This window comes from Haliotis cracherodii, unplaced genomic scaffold (assembly GCF_022045235.1).
Source record: "Haliotis cracherodii isolate W230 unplaced genomic scaffold, xgHalCrac1.p SCAF_11, whole genome shotgun sequence".
In the NCBI taxonomy this organism is placed as follows: Eukaryota; Metazoa; Mollusca; class Gastropoda; order Lepetellida; family Haliotidae; genus Haliotis; species Haliotis cracherodii.
Window position 1 is genome coordinate 46,125,728 of NW_027266266.1, and position 14,263 is coordinate 46,139,990.

General features: G+C 43.0%; 2 protein-coding genes across 2 annotated transcripts; both read left to right on the forward strand.

Moving 5' to 3' along the window:
• Window positions 1–230: 230 nt before the first annotated feature.
• On the forward strand, window positions 231–4,393 carry LOC139455877 (uncharacterized). The gene is made up of 4 exons (XM_071237420.1): window positions 231–453; window positions 2,132–2,193; window positions 2,708–2,833; window positions 3,175–4,393. The coding sequence occupies exons 1-4, from the start codon at window positions 240–242 to the stop codon at window positions 4,324–4,326; spliced, it is 1,554 nt and encodes a 517-aa protein (XP_071093521.1). The 5' UTR covers window positions 231–239; the 3' UTR covers window positions 4,327–4,393.
• A 1,447-nt stretch (window positions 4,394–5,840) lies between these two features.
• LOC139455878 (sulfotransferase 1A1-like) lies at window positions 5,841–13,872 on the forward strand. The gene is made up of 6 exons (XM_071237421.1): window positions 5,841–5,920; window positions 9,446–9,668; window positions 10,665–10,988; window positions 11,294–11,394; window positions 12,380–12,524; window positions 13,245–13,872. Exons 2-6 carry the CDS (start codon window positions 9,500–9,502, stop codon window positions 13,358–13,360), a joined length of 855 nt encoding a protein of 284 aa, XP_071093522.1. The 5' UTR covers window positions 5,841–5,920; window positions 9,446–9,499; the 3' UTR covers window positions 13,361–13,872.
• Window positions 13,873–14,263: the final 391 nt, after the last annotated feature.

The window sequence follows — 14,263 nt, forward strand, 5'->3', positions numbered from 1 at the left end:
TGTTAACTTTCTTCACAACATTTCGGAGTATATGCTCTCTGCCTCATAGCATTCATTCATCTGATGAAGGAGTAAGCATATACTCCGAAACCATGTGTTCCTCATAATAAAGAGGTTATCCATAGATTTTCTTCCTTCGATTGTAAATCATTAGACATATTGTCCCGTCGACTATCACAACTAAACACATTGTGTTCCGGTTACAGGAGACGAGCAGCAGTAATTTCCGTCCAGACATCATGAGGTTCAACATGAAGACCGCGGTCACTGTGCTGCTGTTGTTTGTCGCCGTGGTGCTGTTGCTGTTGAGGCGCAGTCACACTGCGGTAACTGCCACGCGTCAACTGGTGGAAGTGAAGAGCTGGGCGGAAAAGGATGAACAGGCAAAGACGAAGGACTCCCTTATACTACCAGCTTCCGGCGTCGTTAACGTCATAGAGGAACACCATGAGGGTAGGTGACAAAGATGGACTGGGCAGATGATCGTGCACGGGGGTGTCTGTAGGAGACGATGTCGCGTTCGGGTGGTGGTGTGAGTGAGTAGTATGGTTTATAGCAATATTCCAGCCATGTTACGGCCGGGAACACAAGAAATAGGCTTCACACATTGTACAGTGGGTCATCGAACCCGGGTGTTGGGAGAGCACCATGGGGTAGGAGACAAAGATGAAATGGTCAGATGATCATGCAGTAGTGTATATGTAGGGGTCGAGTTTGTCTGATCAGGTGGTGATGGAGGAGGCGATGGTGCAGCGATCGGGTGATGTTTGAGGAGAGTATGTTGTAGCGATCATGCAGATGGTGGTGGAGGAGACGATGTTGTAGCGATAAGATGGTGCTGGAGGAGACGATGTTGTAGCGATAAGATGGTGATGGAGGAGACGATGTTGTAGCGATCGGATGGTGCTGGAGGTGACGATGCTGTAGCGATCCGATGGTGCTGGAGGAGACAATGCTGTAGCGATCAGAATGTAGTGAGGTGACGATGCTGTAGCGATCAGATTGTGGTGGAGGAGACGATGTTGCAGCGATAAGATGGTTGTGGAGGAGACAATGTTGTAGCGATCAGATGGTGGAGGAGACAATGTTGTAGCGATCTGATGGTGGTGGAGGAGACGATGTTGCAGCGATAAGATGGTGGTGGTGGAGACAATGTTGCAGCGATCAGATGGTGGTGGAGGAGACGATGTTGTAGCGATAAGATGGTGGTGGAGGAGACGATGTTGTAGCGATCAGATGGTGGTAGAGGAGACGATGTTGTAGCGATAAGATGGTTGTGGAGGAGACAATGTTGTAGCGATAAGATGGTGGTGGTGGAGACAATGTTGTAGCGATAAGATGGTGGTGGAGGAGACGATGTTGTAGCGATAAGATGGTGGTGGAGGAGACGATGTTGTAGCGATAAGATGGTGGTGGAGGAGACGATGTAGTAGCGATCAGATGGTGGTAGAGGAGACGATGTTGTAGCGATAAGATGGTTGTGGAGGAGACGATGTTGTAGCGATCTGATGGTGGTGGTGGAAACAATGTTGTAGCTATCAGATGGTGGTGGAGGAGACAATGTTGTAGCGATCAGGTGGTGGTGGAGGAGACGATGTTGTAGCGATAAGATGGTTGTGGAGGAGACGGTGTTGTAGCAATAAGATGGTGGTGGAGGAGTCGACGTTGCAGCGATCAGGTGGTGGTGCAGGAGACGATATAATATTCTGTGTGTTGCTGCACTAATTTAATGTCCTAACTGTGGTAGAATAGGTTTTCAGCAACCCATGCTTTCCGTAAAAGGCGACTATGCTTGTCGTAAGAGGCGTCTAACGGGATCGGGTGGTCAGGTCATGCACGTCATCGCATCCCAATTGCGTTGATCGATGCTCATGATGTTAATCACCGGATTGTCTGGTCCAGACTTGATTATTTACTGACCGCCATCATATAGCTGGAATAAAGCTGGAGTGCGGCGTTAAACAACATGACACGAAACAAACGGAACTTACCTGTGTGTCTGTTGCAGAACTGGTATGTGTATTCAATTACTGATGCACTCTGTGTGTATGGTGCAGGACTTTGTATGTGTTGAAACTCTCAATCTGATATACTACATGTGTAGTGATTTACTCTGTGTTATTTGCTGCAGCACTGATGTACTGGTTCTCGGCCGCGTCGAGTGGGACCATCAAGAAACAGGGTAACACCTTGGTAATATCCTTTTCGCCATATCATACACTCATATATGTACATTTGCAGTGACCTGGCGATGGTGAACAATATGTGAAGGCCATTGACTTTGTTACCTGAATATTCACAAGACTTGTGTCAAACCACACGTGAAAACACACTCTCTCCTCCCCTCACCCACTCTCTCACCCACCCATATACATTCACTCACACAGAGTGTGATACAATGCGATATTACACGCGTCAGCCTCCAGTTTTATGATATGTAGCTCCAATGGTATTCAGATGGCTTACTTTTTATCATTTATCTTAACCTGACCGACGTTAACATACTCTACTTCCTGTTACCCTGCCTTGCGCATTGCATTAACAGGGTAAAACATTGCTGTCACACATTGTGATACAGATAGAAGCTCATTGTTCATAGTATTATTTGCCATCATGTCAATTATCAGAATGAAATGCACGGTCCTGAATACTGGGTAATCGTTTTAAGTCCTGTTCTAGTCCTGTTCTCTTCTCTTCTCGTGTGTAGTTGCACATAGATGGCCACAATGAAGCTGCCAGCCCAGTGCATTGGAGGAAGATGCCACTATTTCAGTTTCCAAAACACCAGAAGGAGTTGAACCAAATGATGGAGAAAAGCCATGCTTTTGTGCACGTAATTAATCAAAATTATTGTTGGTGTGAGTGAGTGGCGACGAGTAACATGAGTGAACATGGGTGAATAGGTAAGCGTGTGTGAGTTAGTGAGTGAATGTCTGAGTGACCTGAATTCAGTTAAATATATGGTCAAGCTAAATATTAATTTCCTGCAAATGATCAAAAATTTATAAACGGTATGTGCTCATCTGAAAAAATATAATTTTGAGTGAATGACTTAATTTGGTTAAACTTTTCTTTCATCTATGTCTTAAATGTCAGTAATGTGAAATAGATCAGTGTAAGTTTTAATTAATAACGTTTACTCTTCTGTCTAATAAATCTTCAATATATTGCCAGGTGGCTGCCGTCACGGGGTTGATCAACCGTTTCATATGGGTGTGGCCACCGTATGATTCTGGCGGATATCAGCACGAAAACAGCGAGCCCTACGTGTCTCTGCGACTGAAAGTTGGGGTCATGTTTAAGCCAAGAGATAGACGTGATGTACTAGTACACTGTGCTTGCGCAGAATCTGACCAGCTGAAGATGGAGAAGACGTGTGTCTGGATTGATGCTCATCGAGATGGGTCGGAGGAATATTTTGAAATACCGGAATCAACATGTGTTGATATGTCTCTTAGTGGCACGGTGGAGTTCGTAAGTACAAGCAAGGCTATAGAGCTGGCTAAGTCAGGCACCTGGATCACGGCGAATGACAGCATCATCCTGGACATTGATGAGGACTACTACGGCAGTGAAGCTGCATCATCTCCTCTGTATGAATCTGGCATGAGCAAGACTCAAATCAACGAGATATCATCAAGTGTTGGGATGCTATTGTGTGTTGACAATGCACAAGATGAAATGATGGCTGACAAATTCTTCCATGACCTTTTAAAGATCACACTCAAACACATCAAACCCTGCGATAATAATGCAGCCGGGGGTAACAGCATATGCTCTGACCATCTTGCAATGACGAATGCAGTTATCGGTGATATATACGATATACTGGAAAAAGCTAGGCATGTTATGTGCGTGCCAAACCAATCTACACAATATATACTCAACCGTCTTCTCGACGATCTACTCTACCTCAATGAGCGTCAGTTGGAGGAACTGACAACCGTAGGCGTGTGTATGAACCAGTCCCCAAGAAGCACATTCTTCAACCGAAATGATGGTGTGGTGTTATGCCAGGGGTACAATGCCCCAAAGACAACGCTCATCCAATACCAGAGCGTGGATAAGGAGGAGATTGACCAGACCACAAACCATCTCCAAACCATCCTTTCCCACTCATTTCCTCCCGGAGTGGTGACTCTCGCCCGCTCTGTGCGAGATGGCTTTACTCCGAGGAAACATGCCCACACCATTGAGTATAAAGTTATCAATGTTTTGAAAACAGTGTTCCCAAGCAGTATAGGTGACAGTAGCATACACTATGACTCGGAGCTGCTTGGAGGTAGAGACGGGTGGTATTTTCGACACAAGACCATTAAGGCTTAATAATTCATGTTGGAAATAAAACTTGTGTTTTGTTTTTAAAACTGTGTCTTTCTGAAATTCAATATTAATACGGATAAAAATATACAAAAACTCATTTTTATCCAAACTGATTGAAATAAAGGAGCGACCATTTGATATTTTGTGTGTCTAGATTTTATTTTTTTAAAAATAAATTGTCCCAGAAAATTTGTGTAAAAAGGTAATTATGCCTCAGACTGTTGTACAATAATTGTCTGCCACACAAAAAAATAAGTTGTTGCAATGTGTTATTATATTGAAGAAATTCAATATCATAGCTTAAAAAGTATGAGCTGCAACTGAAAAATATCTAATCTCCAGACACAGCGGTTATGGAAATATCTGCACATGACACGTTATCTTTTAGTTCACTCTCGTCCTGTTGACAATGTCCAACAACTTGGTAATACATTCAGGTCTTGATGACATTGGTCCACAGGTGGGTAATGCATCCTGGTCATGTTTACATTTGTCCACAACTGGGTCTTGTTGACAGTGATCCACAAAAATCATGTTGACAATGGTCCTCGGCTGGGTTATACATTCAGGCTATGCTGACAATGGTCCACAGGTGGGTAATACGCATCCTGTGTCAGGTACACTCAGGTCACGTTGACAATGGTCCACAAGAGGGTAATACATTCCGGCTGTGCTGACAATGGTCCACAGGCGGGTAATACGCATCCTGGTCAGATACACTCAGGTCATGTTGACAATGGTCCACAACAGGGTAATACATTCAGGTTATGCTGGCAATGGTCCACAGCTGGGCAATACACATCATATGTCGATTTTTAATTCGAACCCACAATCACAGCTTCCTGACTTGGCCAGCGAACTGCGTCGCCTTACAATTAAACGGCTGGACTCCCCATACTCCCGTAGAAGTGTGTGTTATAATCATGCTCCTCTGTGTTCAGAGTGGATGCTTCTTTTTTTGTACATACTTTCTGATTTTGTTGAGTCTATTTTTTCTGATACTAGTATGTATGCAAAATGTACAGATACAATGACGAAATGACAGACAAATGATCACACAACCTTTTGTCCGCTCATAGTATAAGTCTGATTCGGGCACAGTTTACAAATCCGTATCACAATTTAAATCTCAATTTGTCCAGCAAAAGAGAAGAAATCAAGCTTCAGCGATGGTCATACGCACGAAAGACACATAATTGTGAGCACTGTCTTCGCATGTGAGTAGTATAAACAACATGAGATTTCATGATCAGTAGATTTCATCATACGTGTGACATTGGTACAAACTGAAAACATAAATTTTGAGGCGTTTGAATAATGTTTCTCAAGAGTAATTCTGTACTGGTGGCAGTGGTATTAAGGTAGCGAGGCTGGAGCGCCAGGTGGTGACATTGCGAAAGAGACGCTTTATTCTCCGCAATGCTGATGAGACCATCCCTGGTCAATCCATTCCGTAAATTAGGCCGAATACAATAGCGGAAATGCTGACAGCAAAATACGGCCAACGCTGGAGTATAAATAGATCTCGATTTGACCCACATAGCGAGTGTTTGGGCACATGGGAAAGAGAAGAGTCAGATGCTAAGACAGTGCCAAGGTAGGTTACTTTTACTCTTTGTAAACTGTTCCTTGAAATGCAACGCTGGTGCTGGCGACAGCCAAATTAGAGAGAGAGTAGGGTTGAGTAATTAAGAAGCAGCTGTTGTTAGCATACAAGTGAGATGACTCAGGGCATGCACGCACTGAACAGTTTATTAGGCAGCTCATGAGTCTGGAGGGGTCAGTCACATTCTTGTGATATGGAGCGCCGAATAATGATTAAAGGCATTGTGTATTTCTACGATCTGGGTCATAGGAGCTACATTGCCAAACCATTTTTATTAATATGTTTATTATATGTTTTGTAATACTGAGAAATAGGGAATAAAGTCTGATACGCAGTAATTTGAATTCAAAGTTGCTTGTGGTATAAGTTTCCGAAGGAGGGGAATGCAATTGTAGACCATCGATTGAGGTTTTCTGGAGGCTACATTGGTCTATGCTAAGTTGAGGCCCCAACCCATCTTCCATGTCAAAGTAGCAGCATGTCATTTCCATGATAGCAAAGTAGCAGCACACCACCCATGATAGAGAAGTAGCATCACCCTACCCATGATAGCAAAGTAGCATCATCCCACCCATGATAGCAAAGTAGCATCACGCCACCCATGATAGCAAATTAGCATCACGCCACCCATGATAGCAAAGTAGCATCATCCCACCCATGATAGCAAAGTAGCATCATCCCACCCATGATAGCAAAGTAGCATCATCCCACCCATGATAGCAATGTAGCATCACCCCACCCATGATAGCAAAGTAGCATCACCCCATCCATGATAGCAAAGTAGCATCACGCCACCCATGAAAGCAAAGTAGCATCACCCCACCCATGATAGAAAAGTAGCATCACCCCACCCATAATAGCAAAGTAGCATCACCCCACCCATGATAGCAAAGTAGCATCACCCCACCCATGATAGCAAAGTAGCATCACCCCACCCATGATAGCAAAGTAGCATCACCCCACCCATGATAGCAAAGTAGCATCACGCCACCCATGAAAGCAAAGTAGCATCACCCCACCCATGATAGAAAAGTAGCATCACCCCACCCATAATAGCAAAGTAGCATCACCCCACCCATGATAGCAAAGTAGCATCACCCCACCCATGATAGCAAAGTAGCATCACCCCACCCATGATAGCAAAGTAGCATCACCCCACCCATGATAGCAAAGTAGCATCACCCCACCCATGATAGCAAAGTAGCATCATGCCACCCATGATAGCAAAGTAGCATCACCACACCCATGATAGCAAAGTAGCATCACCCCACCCATGATAGAAAAGTAGCATCACCCCACCCATGATAGCAAAGTGGCATCACCCCACCCATGATAGCAAAGTAGCATCACCCCACCCATGATAGCAAAGTAGCATCACCCCACCCATGATAGCAAAGTAGCATCATCCCACCCATGATAGCAAAGAAGCATCACCCCATCCATGATAACAAAGTAGCATCACCCCACCCATGATAGCAAAGTAGCATCACCCCACCCATGATAGCAAAGTAGCATCACCCCATCCATGATAGCAAAGTAGCATCACCCCACCCATGATAGCAAAGTAGCATCACGCCACCCATGATAGCAAAGTAGCATCACCCCACCCATGATAGCAAAGTAGCATCACCTCACTCATGATAGCAAAGTAGCATCACCCTACGCATGATAGCAAAGTAGCATCATCCCACCCATGATAGCAAAGTAGCATCACCTCACCCATGATAGCAAAGTAGCATCAAAGTAGCATCACCCCACCCATGATAGCAAAGTAGCATCACCCCACCCATGATAGCAAAGTAGCAGCACCCCACCCATGATAGCAAAGTAGCAGCACACCACCAATGATAGCAAAGTAGCAGCACGTCACCAACGTCGAAGTTGCAGTTTATCGAGATATTTATAGTTCACATTTAGCGGTCTGTGGGATTTGAATCTAGTAGCACGTCATACCTTCCAGACTATAGGATTTCAATGTTGTAACACGTCTCATCATTAAGGCGGTAGGACCTCAATGTTGTGACACTTCAAATAATACAGACTGTGGGGTCGCTATGTTGTAACACGTCAAATCATGCAGAATGTACATGTAGGATCTCATTGTTGTAATACGTCACATCATGTGGACGATAGGACCTCAGTGTTGAAACACGTCACATCATGCAGAGTGTAGGATCTCTATGTTGTAACACGTCACATCATGTAGACTGTAGGATCTCTATGTTGGAGTATGTCACATCATGCAGACTGTAGGATATCTATGTTGTAACACGTCACATCATGTAGACTGTAGGATCTCTATATTGTAACACGTCACATCATGTAGACTGTAGGATCTCTATATTGTAACACGTCACATCATGTAGACTGTAGGATATCTATGTTGTAACACGTCACATCATGTAGACTGTAGGATCTCTATGTTGTAACACGTCACATCATGCAGACTGGAGGATCTCTATGTTGTAACACGTCACATCATGCAGACTGTAGGACCTCAATGTTGTAACAATTCAAATAATGCAGACTGTACGACAACAGTGTTGTTACACGTCACATGCGGACGATAGGATCTCTATGTTGTAACACGTCACATCATGTAGACTGTAGGACCTCAATGTTGTAACAGTCACATCATACAGACTGTAGGATATCAATGTTGTAACAGTCACATCATGCAGAATGTAGGATCTCTATGTTGTAACACGTCACAACATGCAGACTGTAGGATCTCTATGTTGTAACACGTCACATCATGCAGACTGTAGGATCTCTATGTTGTAACAGTCACATCATACAGACTGTAGGATATCAATGTTGTAACAGTCACATCATGCAGAATGTAGGATCTCTATGTTGTAACACGTCACAACATGCAGACTGTAGGATCTCTATGTTGTAACACGTCACATCATGCAGACTGTAGGATCTCTATGTTGTAACTGTCACATCATGCAGACTTTAGGACCTCAATGTTGTAGTATGTCACATCATTCAGAATGTAGGATCTCATTGTTGTAATACGTCACAACATGCGGACGATAGGACCTCACTGTTGAAACAGGTCACATCATGCAGAATGTATGATCTATATGTTGTAGTATGTCTCATCATGCAGACTGTGGGGTCGCTATCCTGTAATACGTCGCATCATGCGGACTGTAGGACCTTTATTCTGAAACACGTCACATCATGCAGGCTGTAGGATCTCAACGTAGCAGCTCGATATACTTTGAGGCCTTGTGGTCACAGAGTTGTAGCACGTCACATCGTATCAAGGTGATAACTCATCACAGTTTGCAGGCTATCAGTTCAATAAGTAGTTAGGGCGTCAATAAGTAGCAGCCAAATGATGTCAGTGCATTGTCACAAATAGCTGAAGACTTCTGAAGAGCTTGTTCCCATTTCCCTATTCACACAAATTCCAACAAAAATATTGTTTTACAGCAGTTTTTCTTACCATTCAGTATCTGACATTTTTCATTTGAGATTCAAGTCTTGTATGACAATTTTCAGACTCGTCAGACACTCCGCTCAAGGCTTTGACGAATACGACAACCGCCGTCCGACATGGAGATACGTGTAGCTGATGATGGTGGAGATGAGATGACGCTGCTCAGCTACAATGGCCGCAAGTATTCGTTTTGGCCGGAAGCTCTCCAGTCCAACCCATTGGAGAGATTACCATCTGTTGAAATACGCCCTGACGACATTATAATATGTGCTTTCCCTAAGTCAGGTAGGTAAACGAATACATGTTTCTTATCAATACAACAGTCATGATGTCAGTTCAATTGGTTAGCCTATGTCAGGCTATATTGATGACAAGATTGTGACATTATAAAGGAACTCATTTAAGTCATATCAACAAGTGAGTGAGTGAGTGAAACCCACGAGCACGGGTCTGGTGCTAACAAACATAGAAATATCATCGGAGCGAACCGGGATTCGAATCCCACAATCATAGGTTTCTGGCGTGCCCAAGGGACGCAATTCTGCACAGCGAATTGCGGCACCTTAGACGACTGGGCCACCCGTGCCCCCTATCAACAATGACGTTATGCATACAGTGACGTTATACGAGATATGCAGTGACGTGCCAGAAAGTATGCAGTTGAGTTTTACAAGAACAATGTAACTTAGTGTATGAATAACGTGACGTACATATAGAACGTCAACGTCGGAGAGCATGAAGTCTCGAATATCTGCCGAATTAGATTTTATTGTGCTTGTACTAGTCCGGACTGATGCCGATTTTTAGTGTTAGCCCATGCCGCAGTTTAACATGAATACCCTACTCAGACATAGTATACTGACTCCAAGCCGACCAGTCCGTGTTTTAGCCCCTTAATGCCGGGCGCCAGACAGGGCATTAACAAGTACCATCTTTTAACGTTTTTTCGTATGACGCAGCCGGGGAGCGGACGTTCTTCCACTAGACCACCGGCGGCGGTCTGTGTATACAAGAAGTCACGTAAACCATGTGAAACAATGTCCTAGCAGATCATTCCATCGTTACATATTTGTTTTATTTCAGCCACAATCAGACAATGTGTTGCGTGGCTTTGACCTAATCTAATGCTCGTCATTATTAGTTCCACATTTTAATACATTATATTAAATGACGACCGCCAGTGGCGTCCTTATGAGTAACAGAAGTAGCAAGTAGTTCACATCCTGGAACGAGACATAACTTTGCCAAAGCCACTAAACTTAATAAGATTTTACTTAACAGGTACCCACTGGGTTTGGGAGATTGTTCGCCTGCTGGTGGCGGGACAACTCGACCGTGATGAAGTCAGCAAAGGGTCTAACATGATGGAATTTGCAAGTGAAGAAGAATACAAAGATCTCCCTTCTCCCAGAATTCTTAACACTCATTTGTTGTTCAGCCAACTTCCAGAGCAGGTTAAAGTGAAGAAACCTAAGATACTGTACTTAACTCGGAACCCCAAGGACATGACTGTGTCTTTTTACAACTTTGTAATGAAACTGCCTATGTACTACAAATACACTGGAGAGTGGAACAACTTCGTCCGACCCTCACTGGAGGGGAAGTGTGAGTGATTTTCTCTCTATTAACACATTGGTGAACACAACTCACACATGGGTTCCTCCATCGGTTGTGTCAAGGTACATTGATCACGTATTAGAATCCGAAACACGTCCCGATTATGACCCTTGGTTTATCAGCACAATACGCTTGGTCGTGGGTTTTACCAAGGATGTCGACCTCATCACTTAAGGCATTCCTCCGTCATTTCTGAAAATGTGATATAACTACAAAACTGTTCAAAACGACGCTAGGCTCAACTCTTTTACCCTTCAACATATTTCTCACCATGATTTGTGACCTTATTTCAGTTGACTACGGTTCCTGGTTCGACTATGTGAAGGACTGGGAGGAGGTGAAGAAAACCACTGACGTCCCCATAATGACACTCAACTATGAAGACATGAAAGAGGTACAGGTCTTCCTTGTTATTCCAGTGTTTACAAGGCACAGGGGCTTATAATACCAGGTTCTTTGTAGGGTCGGTGGGATTGATAAAACTCGTTACACTGAGGTCCGGGTTGTAATCAACATATGCCATGCATGAAACCAAAGAGTTCCCGCTTCTGGAATGTCGATAAGAGCGGCGTAAACCCCACCTCACTCACTCATGCCCATTGCTCTGATCGATGCAAATCATTATATTAGTATTTCATCACGACATTGTATGTTATGGGTGCCACCGGTGGCCATGGCACGCTAACCTTTATGCAGACATCTGGTATCATCATTATTTAATGAACACATGCTCATGATATAATCGGTTTTCCTATGGACATTGAAAGGGTTTTGTCGCTATTCACATTCATTAATTGGTTATTACAGGACGATTATTATATATTATATTATAAGACTTGAAATCATGACTTTTCAATCTGATATGAGCATTACTTAGTGGTCTAGTGTTCACGTAACCATTTCTATTTTCATCATGACGTGGGTTCATGTTAATCATTTTAATGTATTTAGGATATTAACGTGTTTATCACAGTTGCGTTAATGGTAAGTGTTTTATTGTGTTCAAGATATTAATGTTTTTACTACGACGTGTGTTGTTGTTCGTGGTTTTGCTGTGCTCAGGACATTGGTGTTTTGATCGTGATGTGTGCACATGTTCATTCATTTGGTGTGTTCAGGCACGCGTTCCACAAAGCGATCTTAGCGCTAAGACAGTCAATTCCCATACTCAAACAAATCGTTCAACGATCGTCGTAGCGCCCGAACGCTTTATGTAACGGGTCCCTGGATATCAGTGTTTTGATTACGAAATGTGTACATGTTCATTTATTTGTTGCGTTCAAGATTTTGATATGTTTTTTTTTATTACGGCGTGTATTCTTACTTACTGCTTTGAGTTGTCGAGATATGAATTACGTCGATGTTCTGTTTGTTCAAAGGATGTATTCCGCGAGATGAAGAAAATGCAAGACTTCCTTGGTGTCAAAAGAAGTGATGAGTTTGTGAAGGAAGTGTGTGATCACTGTAGCTTCACCTCCATGAAGAAAGTCAAGGCAGACATGGCAAATATTGTGTATAGGAAGGGTGAGTATTTACCTCACACTCCGCTCTGTGGAAAGGCATATCTAGCAATGTGAGCATTAATCACCCGGTAGGCTCTGTGGCATATACAACTAGAAAATATGAGTATTTACTTACATTGCGATCTGTGTAATGGGATATCAACAAAATATGAACGTTTATCTGATTGTCAAACGGCCAGTGTACGGGATCTGTGACACTGTCTGTGTCCTGTCATCAATAGTTATGTAGATATGAGATAAGTCTATGCACCAAGGTGCAGGCTACTTCACGGAAACATTTCACTGCACTGCCACCATCAGGTACGATAGTCTATGTTGAGATATTGCACTTTGCCAATGATGAAACGATTCATCATTGAAATATCTAATCATGCATGTGGCGTGGGTGACTCTAAGGCGATCTTTTTCTCCTTTATGAAATCCTCGCATTTCCTCAAGATTTCTACCCTATCGTGTAGCATCGTTCAGTGTGCCGTTTGCTTATGCTGTATATTCACTGTCATTCTCCTCGTGTCCACATAAGAAGGTTTGAGATACGAGGTTGTTATCACGTCGTAGTTTGTTAAGGAAACCAATGCTAAGCTTATCTGTGTCAACTGCGTCTTTGTGACTAACACCAGAATTATCAGCAATGCTAAGTTTTCAGATCATTAATGTCATACACACATCAATGCAATGTTATAAGATTTGATTCATACATTAATTGCTGGTTTTGTTTCAGGTGAGGTTGGCGACTGGAAGAACTGGTTCACTGTCGCTCAAAATGAGTGGTTTGATCAAATCTACGAGCAGAAGATGAAAGATTGTCCTTTGGAGTTCAGATATACATTGAAATAATGTTCCCAAGGGGTGGGTAGAGTTAGAGGAAATGGCTAGAGTAGTAAGTAGAAATGGCTAGAGTAAGCAGTGCCGGTGGTAATAAGTAATGAAGATTGCATGTTCGATCCGCGGAAATATATAGAAAACTTTTAAGATTTGATTTGCATTACATTGTGTTCAAAAGTGACATTACTTTCAAGCGAAAAACATTCATACTTTACAGTTTAAACGGATGTAAAAGGTTGAACACGAACATCAAAGCTGTATTAATAAAATCCCAGGGATATTATAACATCCCTGTTTATGAGATTTAACCCCACTTGCGAAGAATTGGATGACGTCACTGGAGATTTATGAAAGCGTTTGCAGTGAGATGGTGGGGCGGGTGGGTTACTGGGAGAGTGGTTTGAGTTAGTTGAGGGGCTGGATAGAGTAAAATGGATGGTATGGGTGTAGAGTCGTAAGAACTGCGGAGATGAGTGGAGCGAAAACGATAAAATGATGTGGTGCAAGACGATTGGTGGTGTCGACAGAGTGGATGTGTGGCAGCGGGCTCTGTTTTTCAGATTGAGAACGGAAAGAATCATAACACAGGTCATGTGAGCATAGTGCTCTTCATAACACGAACTGTATACCATCCAAGTTCGGGAAACCATAATACCGTTTCATTGGCATTTTCTTTCTGCATATCTGCGTGTAATCTGATGACTGACAATTATCGTCAGTGTCACCAAAAAGTGACAGCCAAAGATCGCGGGTGTCGCCTTCTATTTAAAAAGAGATCTATATATGTTTGATATCGTTTCAGTGTCAATCATTGTTTATGTGCACTGTAAAATGAACTATGACAATAATAAAAGGAATATAACTTTCTGTCTACGCATCACATTCAGGCAACAAAGACAACATATACATTTTTAA

Bases quoted from the DNA above. Each gene is read 5' to 3' on its own strand.
- LOC139455877 (XM_071237420.1), top strand. From the start codon at position 240: ATGAGGTTCAACATGAAGACCGCGGTCACTGTGCTGCTGTTGTTTGTC. The intron at 454-2,131 runs GTAGGTGACAAA...TATTTGCTGCAG, and splicing joins CATAGAGGAACACCATGAGG to CACTGATGTACTGGTTCTCG. The intron at 2,834-3,174 runs GTAATTAATCAA...ATATATTGCCAG, and splicing joins AAAGCCATGCTTTTGTGCAC to GTGGCTGCCGTCACGGGGTT.
- LOC139455878 (XM_071237421.1), top strand. From the start codon at position 9,500: ATGGAGATACGTGTAGCTGATGATGGTGGAGATGAGATGACGCTGCTC. The intron at 10,989-11,293 runs GTGAGTGATTTT...ACCTTATTTCAG, and splicing joins ACCCTCACTGGAGGGGAAGT to TTGACTACGGTTCCTGGTTC. The intron at 11,395-12,379 runs GTACAGGTCTTC...GTTTGTTCAAAG, and splicing joins ACTATGAAGACATGAAAGAG to GATGTATTCCGCGAGATGAA.